Genomic DNA, 16,437 nt, shown 5'->3' with positions numbered 1-16,437 from the left:
AATATCTAAAAACAATGAGATAAATGAGTGGTTTATAAAATTAAAAGTTGAGACTCAATAAGTATTATATATTCAAACTAAAAAAAATTAGAAAATACAATACTATTTACATTTATAACAAAAGGACAAAGTATCTAGGGATAAACTTTAACAAATCCACAAGGAGACTATTTTGTTGAAAGACTTAAAAAACCTTGAGTAAGTGAAATAAAATATCTTATTATTAAATATACTTAATATGATGGGAATATTATCCCTAAATTAATTTATAAATTAAAATTGATCTTGCTCAGAACATCACATTTTTTCTTTAGGAATGAAATTAAAACCAAAACAAGACAGATAAAAATAATGACAACTAACTTTATCAGCATTTATTATGTGCTAGGCAGTGTCTAAGTACTCAATATAAAATTAAGTCACTTAGTACATACACACAAACAAGGTGGGTAATAATATAATCAACCTTCTAGAATTAGAAAATGAGGCTCAAAGAGGATGAAAGACTTTTTCAAGGCCTATATCTAGTCAATGATAGATATTCACTTGGATTCAGTGCAGAATCTATTATTGCACTCAAGTGCCTCTCTGTGGACTAAAATTCATATACAGAATGGAAGAACAGCCAGGAAAGTTCTGTTAAAAAGTCATGATTAAGCGCATGCACTTTAGATACTAAAGTATAACCTAAATCTACATGGAATAAAAGAGGTGGGTTTGGTATTGGCATTGGAATACATAGACAGATCTAAATTGAATATATTGGGGAAAATATGAATTATTCAATAAATTATGTTTAAACAACTGGATAAACTTGTGGGGAAAAAATTAAAACTTATTCTCACACCTATAATATACCTAAAGAATTTTATAATATAATCTGTAAACAGGGAGAAAAAAAATTAAATGTACTTGAAATTTGTTTTTATAAAATCTTGAAAGAAAACAGGTCCCAGTAAGTATACATCACAAAGCAAACAACTGACAACTCTGACCATATAAAATTGAAAACATTTATAAAAACTACCTTAAAAAGGAAAGAAAACTAATTTTTAAAAAAATGCAATAAGTATGCCAATGCGAACTCCTCAAAATGTAAAGCTCTTTTTACGTCAGTAAGAAAATTTAAATTCTCACCAACTCTTATTATCTGTTTGCTTATTTGTTTAAATTATCTATTGAATGTGAAGTGGCATCTCATTGAGGTTTTGATACGCATTTTCCTAATGACAAATGATGAATATTTTTTCCATGTGTTTATTGGCCATTTATATATATATATTCTTTGGAGAAATATTAATTTGAATGCTTAGCCTATTTTGTGTATGTGTTGGGGGAGATAATGAGCTCTACCACTGAGCTACATTACCAGTCCCATTTTATTTTTTATTGTGAGATAGGGTCTCACTAATCTTGATGGCTTGTCTCATACCTATGATCCTCCTGTCTTAGCTAATTCCCATGTTCCACCTAGCACATTTTTACATTGAGTTATTAATCTTATAATTATTGTGTTGACTTCCATGATACCTTTTAATGCTTTCATTAGTGCATTATAGTTATATGGAGCAATGAGGTTCATTCTGTCATATTTAAAAATACATATAATATAGTATGCTCTATTTCAATCCCTAGTATTTCTCCTTTCCCTTCCCTTGTCCCTTCTCCTAATCCCCTTCCTCTACTCTATTGGTCTTCTTTCCATCTATCTATCTATCTATTTATCTATCTATTTATTTATTTTTAATTGGTGAATCACAGTTACATATAAAAGTGGAATGCATTATGGTATTGTCATATATGCACATGGCATAAGTTGGTTAACTTCACTCCTAGTTCTTTCCCTTCCCCTCTCCTCCCTACTCCTTATTTCCCTGTCTCTATTCTACTAATCTCCCTTCTACTTTCAAGAGATCCCTTTCTCTTAATCCTTGTTTTATTCTATCTTCCACACATGAGAGATAACATTCCACCCTTGACTTTCTGATTCTGGCTTATTTCACTCAGTATGATATCTTCCAGTTCTATCCATTTACCACCAAATGACATAATTTCAATCTTTCTTATGACCAAGTAGAACTTCATTTTATATATATATATATATATATATATATATATATATATATATATATATATATATATACACCACATTCTCTTTATTCTCTTCCATTACATTTTAAGCTTTCTTCTTATTTTAAATATTATTCCCTAAAAGTTTATATCTCAGAAAGGAAATGACCTGTAACATGCAGAGTACCTAGAATGAGCCCTGAATGTTACCATAAGAGCAACTAAAACACTTGAGCCAGTATCAGTTAAAGGCAAAATTGTAAAGCAAATGAGAACTACTTCCTTCTACTCTATCCTTCTCTCAGACATCTCTTTTAAATCTGTTTTTTCCTTATACTCTTTAAGCTCATTGCCTCTTAAATTTGAATATGCATACGAGTTACCTGTGAATTTTATTAAAAGATTGATTTTATGTGGGTCTGAAGTAGTATGTGAGATTCTATACTTTAAAAAGTTCATTGGTAATCCTACATTACTGGTCAATAGATCATACTTCAATTAGCAAAGGCTTTAAGCTATGAACTGATTGCTAAAATTTTAAATACAAAGAACTAACCCCAGGCAAATTTTGCATTTTTATTGAGGTGTTTTAAAGTTTATAACTACTTAAAATCCAAAAAGTGAGTGCATAATAAGTAGAGTGATTGGTCACCCTGAGCAGGGGCCTTGTCCAGTGTCTGGTTCTGGACAGTGAGGGGTGGGTTCAGCTGTCTGGTAAAGGGTCTGGAATTTCAGAGTGACAAAAGTTTCGAAAATTAGATTGGGGTGATGATTATCCAACTCTGTGAGGATACTAAAAACCACTGAGTTACACATTTTAACTGAATGAATATGTGTCAAGCTATTATAAATGTAATGAAAAAATATTAGAGCTAAGGAGCAGAGCCCAAAATGATGGGGTCCATAGAAAGAGGAACCAGAATATCTTAATGTCCTCCTTAGCCTCTCAAATTGCCTCAACAATTTAGGTATAAATATACAGAATGTTTTCCTATTACATTATAAGTTTCTATATCCTGTATCCAAAGTTTAAACTCTAGTCAGGTGGGCTGAGAGGGAATTGTTTGGATTGGGAGAGGGGCACTGTGAATGAGAGCTGGCTCCAAACTGGACAGCATGGGAACATTGGCTGTACCATTATTAGCTCTATCATCTTGGACAAGTTACTTAATTTCTTTATGCTTCAGTTCTTCTCAACTTTTTCAAGAAAGAGAATGTCTAATAATTAATAGATTTGGTACAAAGTAATCACCTCAAAGTGTTAACTATTTTTTATTAATTATTCAATTGGATTCTAAATGAAATTCCTGAGAGATTGGAGACAAATCTGGTACTGCTCAGTTATAAAACTCATGAGTGTCTTACCTCTATAAAAAAGGAAAGATAGAAGGAAACCACATTTTATAATTCTAATCATTCTCTTGTTTTTGCCTGTGGGGAGAAAACTAAAGCCATTATAAAAGAAATAATGTAGAGAGTCTGAAGCTTCTTGGTAAACAAAACTCTCAACTGAAACATTTAGATGATTTAGTTAAGAATGAACTAGAACAACATCAATTGCATTTCCTTGAAATCAGAAATAAATTCCAAAATAACTGGGAAGCATTTCTGAAGCAGTGCTTGGATAAATGTTTACAATCTGAAAATGGGATAAGGTATGATGGAATAAATTTAACTATGAAAATATTACTCTCACATGCACAGGGTGTATATGAAACTATACCTTTCCATGAAAAATAAAACATTCCACAACTTCTACACAATATGCATTGTGTCATCTTGTTGCTATATGCATTTCTGTTTGCTGCACAAACAATTGTCTACAGCTACAGATAATTCATTTGTCTCTTGATAACTGCAGAAACTACTACATTAAACACCAGCATGACAACTTTTTTTATACAGTATGTGATTAAGTATAAATATTTGTATATGTATATGTATATTAAGTATAAAGTGTGTGTGTGTGTGTGTGTGTGTGTGTGTCTGTGTATCTGTAAGAGAGAGAAAGAGAGAGAGAGAGACAGAGAGAGAGAGAGAGAGAGAGAGAGAGAGACAGAGAGACAGAGAAAGAGAAAGAAAGAAATGTGTGTATACATATCTCCATGGGTTTTGGCACCCCAATTAGTAAATGGCAAATAAAGACATTTTTGAATAAATTAATGTTGCTTTAATTACATATGTATTAATGCCTGAATAAATTAATGTTGCTTTAATTACATTTATGTAGTAATGCCTGAACATTAGTAGTAACATACTCATGTATTTTTGGATTTCTTAATACTTTTTTTCTGAATAGTTTGTGTATTTGTGTGTGTTAGTGTGGCCTGTGGATAGAAGCACTGTGTGTGTGTGTGTGTGTGTCTGTCTGTCTGTCTCATGGGTATAAGCCTTATTTTAGCAATAAACACACAAGAGTCTCTAGGGAATAATTCTTCTTCTTATTATTTTTTTTAACAAAACCGTAGACTTGAGTTTAGGAGATCAAGTTTGAGTCTCATCCAGCTCATTTATTGTCTGAATGACCTTATAGTATTCATTTAACTTTTATAATTCTTTAGTCTAATACTACTGATCTCACAGGAGAACCAAATGACAAATGTATGTGAATGATGAAGTACTACCAAGTTTCAACAAGTTTATATATATATATATATATATATATATATATATATATATATATATATATATATATAAAATATATAAAGTATATAAAATATATAAAGTATATAAAATATATATTTTATATATAAGTATATGAAAAATATAAAGTATATATTTTATATATAATATATACATTTTCAAGGTCCAATACAGCATCTGACTCATGTCTAACCTTGGATCCATAGATTACTATATGAATCTTAGGCTTTATATGAAGCAGTATATGTGTATGTATTGATAGATGGATAAATCAAAGAAAAATGTTAAGATCTGAGATAACCAATATTTTTCTCTTTTTTTAGTCACAGTAAATTTAACTCTGAGTTCTCAAATTGTAGTCAGCATGTCTAGGAATCTTCAACACACGTTCTCTTCAATTATTGAAAGAGACAGCTGCCTAGTTGATGTAAATTTTATTGTAAAATTGTTACAATAAAAATAGAATTCACAATTATGGGAGGACAAACACACTTGAGACACTAATGGAAGATCTGAATTTGATATGTGGAGACAAAGAGGCCTGTCAGACTCAGCATCATCTATTGTTTCACACAGAAAGGTGGACCATAAAAGACAGGGACTACTAATGAAAGGAAACACCCACCTCATTGATACATTGCTACTATTCCTCCTAACCAAAGTAGTAAAAACAGCAGTGGAATAGGCATGTAAATTTTGATTAGTAAAGAGATGCTATATGTATACTTTATCCCATAGTACTTGGCTATTCTGCACCATTTGATTCCCAGAATCCTCAAACTTCTGAAATTCTAAATGTTATGATACTATAAGGACCTAGTTTTCCTATTACTACTCTGACCAACCTTCTTTGTCTCATTTAATAGATATTTAATTCTTTCTCAAATCTCTGTGGATTCTTAGGGTCAGTTTATGGGCCATCCATTGTGCCTGATACATAATTTTCCATTATTGTTATGGTTTCAAATTTCATCTATATACACCAAAACTTATTTTAAGCTCAGAATTCTCCATGAATTGCCAACTGTGCACAGTAGTACCCCTGATCCAAAGAGGATAAGTTCCAAAACCCACAGGGGATGCTTGAAGCCACAGGTAATAATTAAATCTGTATATCTTATGTTTTCCCTATACATACATACATATAATAAAGTTTAATTTACAAATGAGGCACTGTTAGAGATTAACAGCAACAATAATAAAATAGAACAAATATAACAATGTAATGTAATAATAGTTTTTTAAAACTTATGAATTGTTTATTTCTGGAATATCCATTTAATATTTTCAGATCATGGTTGACCAAGGTTAACTGAAACTGCAGGGAAAGGGGGAACACTATACAATATATCAATGTTTCTACTTGAATTTCATCTTCTAGAAAATCAGTCTATTTGGAGCCAAATGATTTTTCCTCAGTATGGACTAGAAAAATTAACACATCAAAAGTATTTATCACAGCGAATAGTTTTGAAAGAAATAATTCAAAAAATTCTGCATTTAGAATATAATTGTTTTAGATTGCTTTGTGGGATACCATTTCCCTTCATTATCTGACCAGTAACTTAATTAATCCATTATGTAAAAAGCAAATAAAGGTTAATGTGTCTAAGCCTGTTTTATGTAGTGTCAAGTGGTTGACTATAAAAGTCATTAAATGTTGTACATCAGCTGATAAGGGATGTTGAAGATCTAAAAGACATATAAGAGTAGAGATGTGTTGGAAACTATTTTGGTCAAGTTTGCCCAAAGGCTGGTAGAATAGATAAAATACTGCTATTTATACTATGATTTACAAAACAAGAATACAGAGCTATTTGAATAGAAGATGAGGAGACCAACACCCTGCTTTTAACCCCATTAAAATTCTAGGGCTCACAAAGTAATCTGCTCAATATTAGACAAAAAAAAAAAGGATTTTGTTTTCAACAGTATATTCTGTTATTTTCCTAGCATTGAAATGTTGACCATGTTTTACTAGTGCCTAATGTTTACTTCATCAGTTTTTCCATCATGCTTTCTTAAAGTTTATCACTCTATCTACTTATCATTGCCCTCAGATAATTTATCTTTTTGTGGGAAAACTGTTGTGTTTAAGTAATTCTGACAGGATATTTCCCTTTCATCATAAGTAATACAAACTTAATTATATTGTCAATGATACTATGAATCTCACCATAAAGACTTATTTTCTGGGAAATAAAGTAATCTGGTAAGGAGCAGAAATATAAACATGAAGGAAACTGTCTTGTTCTCAATGAGATATTTTAATATTTATTGGATGTAAGAGCCCTTTAAAGTGACACTGTCAAGAAAGATGGATCACACATATTTCATAGGTTTTATTTATGATTTTTATATGCAGTTCTTTTTGTTCATAGTTGGTATGTGTTTTGTGTCTTAGTGAAATAGGCATGATTTAATTTGCCATATGACAATTTGCAAAGATAACTATTCAATAATGAGGATGTTAGACTGTTCATTTATTACATTGTTGAGTTTCACATTGTTGTCACAAATGATAGAGTATGAATATGATGGGATTTTGAGATAAATGACTAGGATTTTAGATGTGGCTCTTTTTTTTTCAATTTGTAGTGATGATTATTATACAAAAGCCTTGATTTTATATCTATTATAGCAATGACAATAAAAAACTATTTCATAAGGATTTGTAAAGTTAATAAAATAATTGCATAGTAGCATATATAAAGTTAATACTTTGAAAATTAAATTTAAGACAAAATCCAAAGCTTCCCATGGCCTTTAAAACATTTCGTGGTCTGACTTGCAAACATCCACCTGACTTTATCTCCATCATTCTACCTCATGTCCCTCTGCACATCCAGGTTTTTTATGCCTCCAGGCTATGCATGTGCTATTACTTAAGCCCAAAATATGCTTTTCTTCTTTTATGTGGCTCTCATTTCACTCAAATCTGCTCTCATTTCACTCAAATCTCTGCTCCAGTATCACCTTCTTTCAGAGGCCTTCATTATATAGCTTACTTAAAATGGTGTCTATTTCTCCCACAGGGTGTTTTCATTTTATTATTTAGCAGTACTCATTAATTGACATTGTATAATATTTTCTTTTTTGTCTGTCTTGTTTATAATTAAAGTTCACAAAAATGGAGATTTTTGACTATCTCACTATTATAGCACCTAGAACAGTATCTGGTACATAACTCATGTTTACTAAACGTTTATTCAAGTAGTGCATAAGAGGATGAAAGATTAAATGATCTTTCATTCAGTCCTTACTCTGTACAAAATAATTTGCGGAGTGCTCTATATGGACTATTTAATCATTACAATAGGCCTATTACTATTTTGAGGAATGAACCCAAGGTCTCACACCTGTTAGGCAAGTGCTCTACCCCTGAGCTACATCACCCATCCACTATTGCTTTTTTCTAAAACACAACTTTATTCTAACATACATGTGTTTTGAGATTCAATAATTCCCCCAAAGTTAATATGGTGACTTTTGGAAGCTGAACTACTTGATTTCAAAACTTATGATCTTAATCACTGCTCGAAAGTCTCTCATACACAGCCATTTTTATATTAGTAGATATTTGATTACATCATTACAAAATGTTCTGAACTATAAAAAGTACATTCGAATGGCTAAATTTTACTGTCAAAAGAAATTAATGTGCTTAGTAGCTAAAAAACAAACCAACTTCTATCATCTCAAAAGCCAGTGTTGAAAACTGAGAATAATTTGAAGAGGTAGCTAATCTTTGTTTTCACAGGTAACAAAGGCATGACTTACCTCTAGGTGACCAGCTATCACAGCAATGTGGAGAGCAGTAAGGCCACCGTATCCAGCTTGCTGTATATCAGCTCCACTGTGAATCAGGGATGTGATCAATTCTGCACTGTCCTGCAAGAAAACACATCTTTAGTGTTACTTTTCTACTAATAGCAGACACGAAATCTGTGCAACAGGATGTATTGATTTCCTGACTGTCAGCCAGTTTAGGTGCTCAGAGAAAACCTAAGTGTGATTTCTGGCATAAGAGTATATTAGATAGCAGAAAGTGGCTCTCACATGGTTGAAATGTAGGAGCAAATGTCAGAGCTGTTTAGGTCCAATCAATTCTTTACCACTTGACCATGAAAGACAAATGGACACTTATCTATGGTAAGGTTCTTGCAACTGAACTCAATCTTACATGTAGATCACTCTAATACATATGCTTTCTCCAGCAACTAAAATTAATTACAAAAGATGTTAAGAATTTATAGGAATTGTGTGAAGGTTTATTTTTGTTTTTCTTTTAGAGATGAAGATGAAATATTCCTTCTAAGAAGAACAAACTGCAGCTCACTGGACTGTTTCAAAGTAGTTCAGTAATTGCTTCTTCTGTAATACACAGTATCATGGGACCTATACATAATTAATCAGTAGTGTCTTTCTTTCCTTGACTCTTTTTAACAAGTCAGAACACTCAAAAGGATGATGTGGTAGGTCATGTATTCACAAAAGTCCAGAATTGGAAGGGAATGCAAAGATCTCCATGTTTAACCCTCTCCATCAAAGTAAGAATTCAAGTCACAACTTCCGCAATACTTGGTTCATCAACACACCAAGTGGCAATAAAATAAAATCTTCATGGAATATGCCATTGCATTTGTAAATTGCACACATATTATTTCACACTGTAACTAGAAAATTCTCTAATTAAAAAACCCAATATTTTTAATACTTCAGTAAAGAGCTTCAAATAGAAAAAAATGATTTAATATTTTCCAACTCTTTTCCTCCACCTATCTTCTCTACCAAAAAGTTAGATAAATATTTCATCTTCAACCTACTGTTGCTCAGCCTAAAAGTAGCCTATAATAATTTTCTATGGATGGAACCCAAAGCCCCACATATGCACTGTACCACTAAGGTAAGCATTAGGATAAGCATTAACAGTTAGTGCAAAAGTCCTATGATGGAAATAGATTTGGTGTGATTGAAGACTAGAAACAAGACAAGTGTTTAGTAGATGGTTAAAAACAACAAGAGAAAAGTAATATTGAAGATAAATTCAAAGATGTCTGAGTTTGTAAGGCCTTATAAAGCCATGATGGAGGTTGGGGTTGGATTTTCTCCAAGTACAGTAAGTAGCAGGTTAATGAAATGATATAGAGATGAAGAATCAGGAAGAACTAAAATGTTTTCACATGTTAAATCTGAGATTCATATAGTGTAGGATATGCTTATTGATCATAGATTTAGCCTGCCTGGTTAGACTCCCAGCTCTGCTAATGACTGTGTGAACTAGGGCAAATTCTACAGCCCCTCTTCACTAATTTCCTTGGCAAGATAACTGTATACAACTGTTTTAATAATACATATAAAGCACTTAAAAGGTACCTGGCACAATACTCAATAGAACTCATTACTATTGGACATAGAAGTCTGGAGCTTATCATAACCCTCAAATTTGCAATTGAGGTGATGATTTTAGTCCATCGCCTAGCTTCTGCTTCTATTTTCCTTTACCTCCTTTCCATAACTATATTCCCTCTACTTCATTAATTAACCATTGAAACACTTGAAGGACTAAACCAAGAAAAGCTCTGTATCAGTACTGCAATAAAGTAATGTCTGCTAGTTTAATGGTGAATAGAGATGGAAAATTCCTACTCTTGAGAAAAAAAATCCACAGGAGTCAACTTCAACTTCACTAATAACTTTTAATTTTGAATGGTGGTGGCTAAAGACATGATCACCAAGATAAATGGGAAAGATGTAGCCTTTAAACATTTTTTTCATCTATATGGGCAGGAATTTAAGGTAAAAAAAAAGTTTTTTTTAAGTATAAAGTCATTTTAAAAAATACAGGGAATATATAATATTTTTGAGAAACATTAAGTGACAGAATGTAGAAACAGTGACAGACTGTAGAAATAGTGATAACATATAAAAGTGACAAGTGATCTGGTAACATTGGATTGTGCCTTTATTTCAGCTTCTTGGGAGGCTGAGGCAGGAGGATCATGAATTTCAGTGCCTATGCAACACAGTGAGACCTTTTCCCAAAAAGAAAAAAAAAATGTTTATATATTTAATACATAAAGAACGCAAAAATCAGTAAAAAGATGAATATTCTTTTTATTTAACATATTTATTAATGAGTACTTATTTATGACAAGAACTGTATAGGCTAAATTAAAATAAGTTATATGTAAATCATGCAACATATGAAATATTTATCTATCAGACAAATTCTAGTAAATGCAAATTCATCATTTTCTCAAGTGCCTTTGTTTTCTTCTTACTTAGTCAAAGTTTGTGGAATTCAAGAAAAAGTATATTATAATTTTTTCAGAATAGGTAAATGGTTTTAATTAAAAGTAATAATCATCCTTTCATACTTTGGTTGGATTTCTCAAGCTCAACTTCTGTCTGGTATAAGGTTCTATATCACTGAACACTATTGATAAAGAATTTTTATCTTACCACATCATATTAAAGAGAACAGTAACAAAATAATCATTACTACTTATAAATTATGTACATGGGCCAAATACCAAGTAATATGGTTTATCTACCTCCTCTTATATAAGCTTCATATCTTGCCTATGCAAAAGAAATATTATTATTATCCCTATTCTATAGCTGATGACATTCAGGTTCAAAAAATTTAAAGTACTGTTGAACCTTAAATAGTTTGTAAGTGTTGGAGATAGATACAAACCTAAAACTTCTGAACTCTAAAGTCCATGCTTCACTTCTGACTTTCCACAGTATTTCAGCAGATCTTGATTCTGGTCTCAAGGAAAAACTTGAGATGAGGTACTTTACTACAGATAAAGGACAAGCCCTGAAACATTTCTCTTCTACTCTATAGGTATACCTTGACCTAATGGAAAAATTTAAAGTCAACAATATACTACATATCTACTAGGAAAAGCTTTCATATAAAATATAAATATTAGGCAAGTTTCTAATATTATGAGGCTGATCTCATTTAGTTCCTGCATGTTATGATATACAACAAGTGTCTAATGTCAGTTTTTGTAAAAGGATAGGCTCTTAAAACTTGAACTGGCAATAGTTTGCTGGGAAACTGGCAGGTTTTCCTTTATGCACGCTCTAGCTAAACTTATTTTTCTTCAATAAGACACATGAAAGCATTTTAAAGTGTGGAATATATTAACCTTCTCTAACATATTTATGTATACAATAGTTATTATTTTGAAACAAAAGAAAATTTATTTATGGAAGAGTAAGGAGTATATGAAAAAGTAGTCTCACTATATCCTTGAAGAAATAGGATTTGGGATAGAATAGACCCCCAAATTTATGCAATGTTTTGTAGTGGTGGCAACTACCACTTTGCACTCTAAATGAATGACTAATATCCTGCCTGTTGTTGGCTCTGTGATTGTTACTGAGAATAAAGCCATAATAAGTAGACACTGTATCAGAGAGCTCAGATCCTCTACTGCCATATTGTATAAGTAAAAAACAAAGTTAAAAAAACCAAGAATTTTATAAATTCTTTTTCAGAACAAAAAATGAAATAGATTTATTTATGCCTAAAAATTTGTTTTCTTCTGATGTGGATACAATATATTTTCTGTTAGTTTCAAAATATGGCAAATACCATTTATACTCTTCCCATTAAAATGTGAGTTTTATGTCCCTTCACATTGAATAAGGCTGGGTTGACACCAATACAGTACAGCAGAGTAAGTTGTTTTTTTTCCAAGGTTAGGTTATAGAAGGCCACATGGTTTCCATTTCATTTGCTGAGCATTGTGCTCTTGGAGTCCTGAGCCACCACATTCAAGGATGGTGGAATGTGATGGACATCATTATACAAAGTACATGTATGAAGACTTGAATTGGGTGTCAACACACTTTATATATAAAAGAGATATGAAAAATTGTGGTATATATGTGTGTTAAGAATTGCGATGCAAAAATAAACAAAGTAGATGTATAAAGGCATAAATTGACGTGAACATACTTTATATACAGAGATACGAAAAATTGTGCTCTATATGTGTATAAGAATTGTAATGCATTCCACTGCTGTCATGTATTTAAAAAATAATAAAATCAATAAATGATAAAAAAAAGAAGTCTGACTGATCTGAGAAACCCCTGATGTAAGGAAGCCCAGGCTCCATGGAGACAGTTCCTATTATACAAGGACTTTCCAATCAGCTAACCTGGCTAAGTCCAGCCTTCAAATCACTCCAGCCTAGGCAACTGCATGTGAAACCTCCAGAGGATTCTAATCCCCTCACCAATGGAATAATACTCAGTTATTCACATCTTCTCAACTGAGGTTCTAAACATTATGGAGGAGAATCAAGCCATACCTCTGCATCCTGTGTGAATTTTTGAACTGAGACACTATGAAAATAATAAAATGGGGGTTGGTGTACTACTGTGTTTGGGGTTGTTTGTAGTCTAAAACAGATATGTCATTATAGAAAGTGTGAAAATAAAGAAAAGGAATAAGTAACAGTGTAATAACTATCATATATATATATATATATATATATATATATATATATATATTCCATATAATTATGGACTAATACTACCATATAATCACTTTTACCCCATAAGTGTGTTTTATTCCTTCATTCTTGTTCCTATGTATGTATGTTCATGTTAGTAGATAGAGCACAGACTAATAGCAAGGAAAATCTGTGTTTCCATATTGATGACCACATCCTACAATTGGGACAAGTTTCTTGGTCCATTGAATCTGTGGAGTTTCTGTCTATAATATGAAGATAATAACATCAATCTCATAGAGTCATTGTCAAGATTAATCTAGTAATGCTGAAATTTATTTAGCAGTGTTTGACACATAATTTTTATTAATTATTATGTACACTATGAATATCATACTACATATAGAGTTAAGCTACCCCCTTTTTCATTTGGTACAAAATAATCAGCATGTCCCCATGTGTGACGGATATAGAGATAGGCTACTCAGATCGCCTTTCAAAAAAAAGTGTGGTAGGAGGGCAGTTAGCTGATAGCCTTCTCAGCTAGCTCTTTTCAAGAGCCACTGAAGCATTGGAGCTATGGTCACTCTCCTAGACAAGCTCCCAGGTGATAAATAAGCAAGGCAAAAAGGGCTTACCTATTTTCACCCAGTGTAGCATTCTTCTAGTAGAAAATTTTTCGCTCTGTAGCTCTCCATTGGGCAGAGATTTTATAAGGTCTGCATTGTGGTCTGACAGCTCCTTCTGACTGATTTTACATTCTTCCTTCTCCTTTCAGTGTCACTTCCAAATAATTCTCCTGTACTTTTAAATCATTCTCAGAGGCAGCTAGCTTTTCAGTGAATCCAATTAACAATAAATATCATAAAATGTGCTTCTGTAATATACGTTTGAATTTAGCTAGAACTAGAATTTGAAATTAGGTCTACTGACCTTGAATACTCTGTTTTTCTTAATATATCATATATATCATAAAATGTTTAATTTTCAACCCCTGATCATGTACCCCTCTTCAGAATGAGAGAGAGAGAGAGAGAGAGACCCCCCCCCCCAAGGAATCTATCTGCCATACCTATCTTATAGGATAGTAATGGGGATACAATAATATGCACAAATGTTTGTAAACTCAAGCATCTCAAAGGATCCTTACAGAAATATTCTTATTTAATGTATTAGCCTCACCAAGAATGACCCAACTGTATAAGAATATTCATTATGTCTCAGTTCACTTTGTCCAAGAGATATTTAATTATGAAATACCTCAAATTTTTCATCTTTAAGTTTTCAAAATTGGGCTAAATTGTTTTCTGAAATATCCTATCCACATCCAATATTCTCTGAAGCATCATATCCAAGGCAGAGCTTCAGTAGTTGGACAGAATAATGAGCTTCTGGATGTGAAATTAGAGGTATATAAATAAATATTCTAATACTATATTATTCCAAGTATTTTTTTTTCTTTTTCAATGCAATGTATCCAACACAGCAATTGTTAAACTCAGTTTGTTTTTGTAAGGGAAAGGTAATGATTAACAAACAAACAAAAAAAAAACCCTGCAAAAAACAAAGTATAGTTTTATAGACTTTTAAGAATATCTAGGTTTCCTTTAGAATAAGGGACAAGGCACGACTTCAGTATGAAATGCATTTAGCTACAGATATTAAAATTTAATGGATTCAAGCTGCCTAGTACATCATAGATATCCTCTGTGAAAGGATTTATTAATAAATATAGTAAATGCTGCTCACAAAAGTTCACAACTATACATCTCTTATTTAAAATTTTTTGAATCTATTTTCACAAAAAAATGTCAATTTTTAAGTTTTAACGTGATAAAAACAACTTGGCTTTGCTTGAAATTGTTGAAACAACAGGAAAAAATAAAGGGAACACATCTTAGATTGAGTGCCTGTACTCTTTCCAGGGTAACGACTCCAAATTTGCTTTTGATTTAATTTTTTCTCCTTATTTCCTACAGACCCTTCTTCAATTTTTCTAGTATTCTATAATTTATTGCTTCCTGTGAGTTATTCAAATTGGTCTATGGATATAGTGAGCTGTTTTCATTCTATAATATAATGATGACTTAACCAAGAAAAGCTAATCGGGGTTTCTGGGGCATGGAGGGAATTCAAATATATGCTGTTTGAAAAAGCATATTGAATATTATGAATCCTTTAATTTGTTTTTACTTATAACATATTTATTTTGAAATGAAAAAATAAATGGAATGTGAATTTTTATGTTTATTCAAATGGGTAAGAATTGAACAAGATTGAACAAAGCTGTTATATCAACTTTTCTGTGATCCTGCACATCCTCAAGACATTGCTGTTTTTGCTTTTTGGAAAAACAACCAATGTTCATTGCCTCCATTTTCCTAAACCCATTTATTTTCTACCCACTATTATACCTTCTACCCCTACAATCTCTGTAATATCTCATAAAGAGTCTAATTTTCTAATTTCCATTCTGATGGCCAGAATGGGAAATTATTTTGTCCAATGTCAACTTGATTTTACCTATCTTGAAATACTTTTTTTCTTTTAAGTTATCATAGAATTTTAACTTCATTTATTCTTTTATGAAACATATTTATTAATATACTTAATATATAAATGGTTCAAAGTGCTCAGAATTAAATGATTAGAAATTTAAATATGGTGCCTGATTCGGTGGTGCTCATAATTACCAGCAGAGATTATAAACAGACTAAAAGGGGAATATATGTATATGGTTTAGCTCATACAGTATTTATAAATAAAAATTTGAATTAATAATTTGTATTAAAATATCAGGAGACTTTACAAAGTTTCTCTGAAATTTTACACAATGCAAGTCTACATTCCTACATGTAAATGATTAGCTAGAGCTAAAAGTGAATGAACCCGTCTCATAGTACATAAGTTCTTTAACTTGCCAGTGTGTTCACCACTTATTATAACTCAGAAACATTGAGCCTGAGTGTTTGTCCCTATCGTTGAATCCATATTATCTAACATCTCCATTTATTTATTTATGTAATTGGCTTCATTTCTGAGGTCTCCTAAGATTGTGACTCTGTAGAGGAAGCTACAAAGACATAACGAGGAATTAAAGTACAGCATCATACACAGTATGAATAAGGTAAGTGCTGGCTGCTAAAAGAATACATTAGAGCAACACCTGACCCAGACTTGGGTGGCATCAAAAAAAATGGTGCTGTCTGATGTATGAATTAAAAAGTACATTAACAACCCA

General features: G+C 31.8%; 1 protein-coding gene across 1 annotated transcript in view; it reads right to left on the bottom strand.

Moving 5' to 3' along the window:
- Window positions 1-16,437, bottom strand: part of Tnni3k (TNNI3 interacting kinase) — a 291,075-nt gene that overhangs the window by 252,832 nt on the left and 21,806 nt on the right. The window contains exon 5 of the mRNA XM_071617944.1: window positions 8,494-8,604. Within this exon, the coding sequence (XP_071474045.1) occupies window positions 8,494-8,604 (111 nt within the window). The remainder of the gene's footprint in view (window positions 1-8,493; window positions 8,605-16,437) is intronic.

Source organism: Marmota flaviventris, chromosome 10 (assembly GCF_047511675.1).
Source record: "Marmota flaviventris isolate mMarFla1 chromosome 10, mMarFla1.hap1, whole genome shotgun sequence".
Classification (NCBI taxonomy): domain Eukaryota; kingdom Metazoa; phylum Chordata; class Mammalia; order Rodentia; family Sciuridae; genus Marmota; species Marmota flaviventris.
The sequence above is the reverse complement of the archived record's forward strand: the minus strand, read 5'-3'. Positions and strand labels throughout refer to the sequence as shown.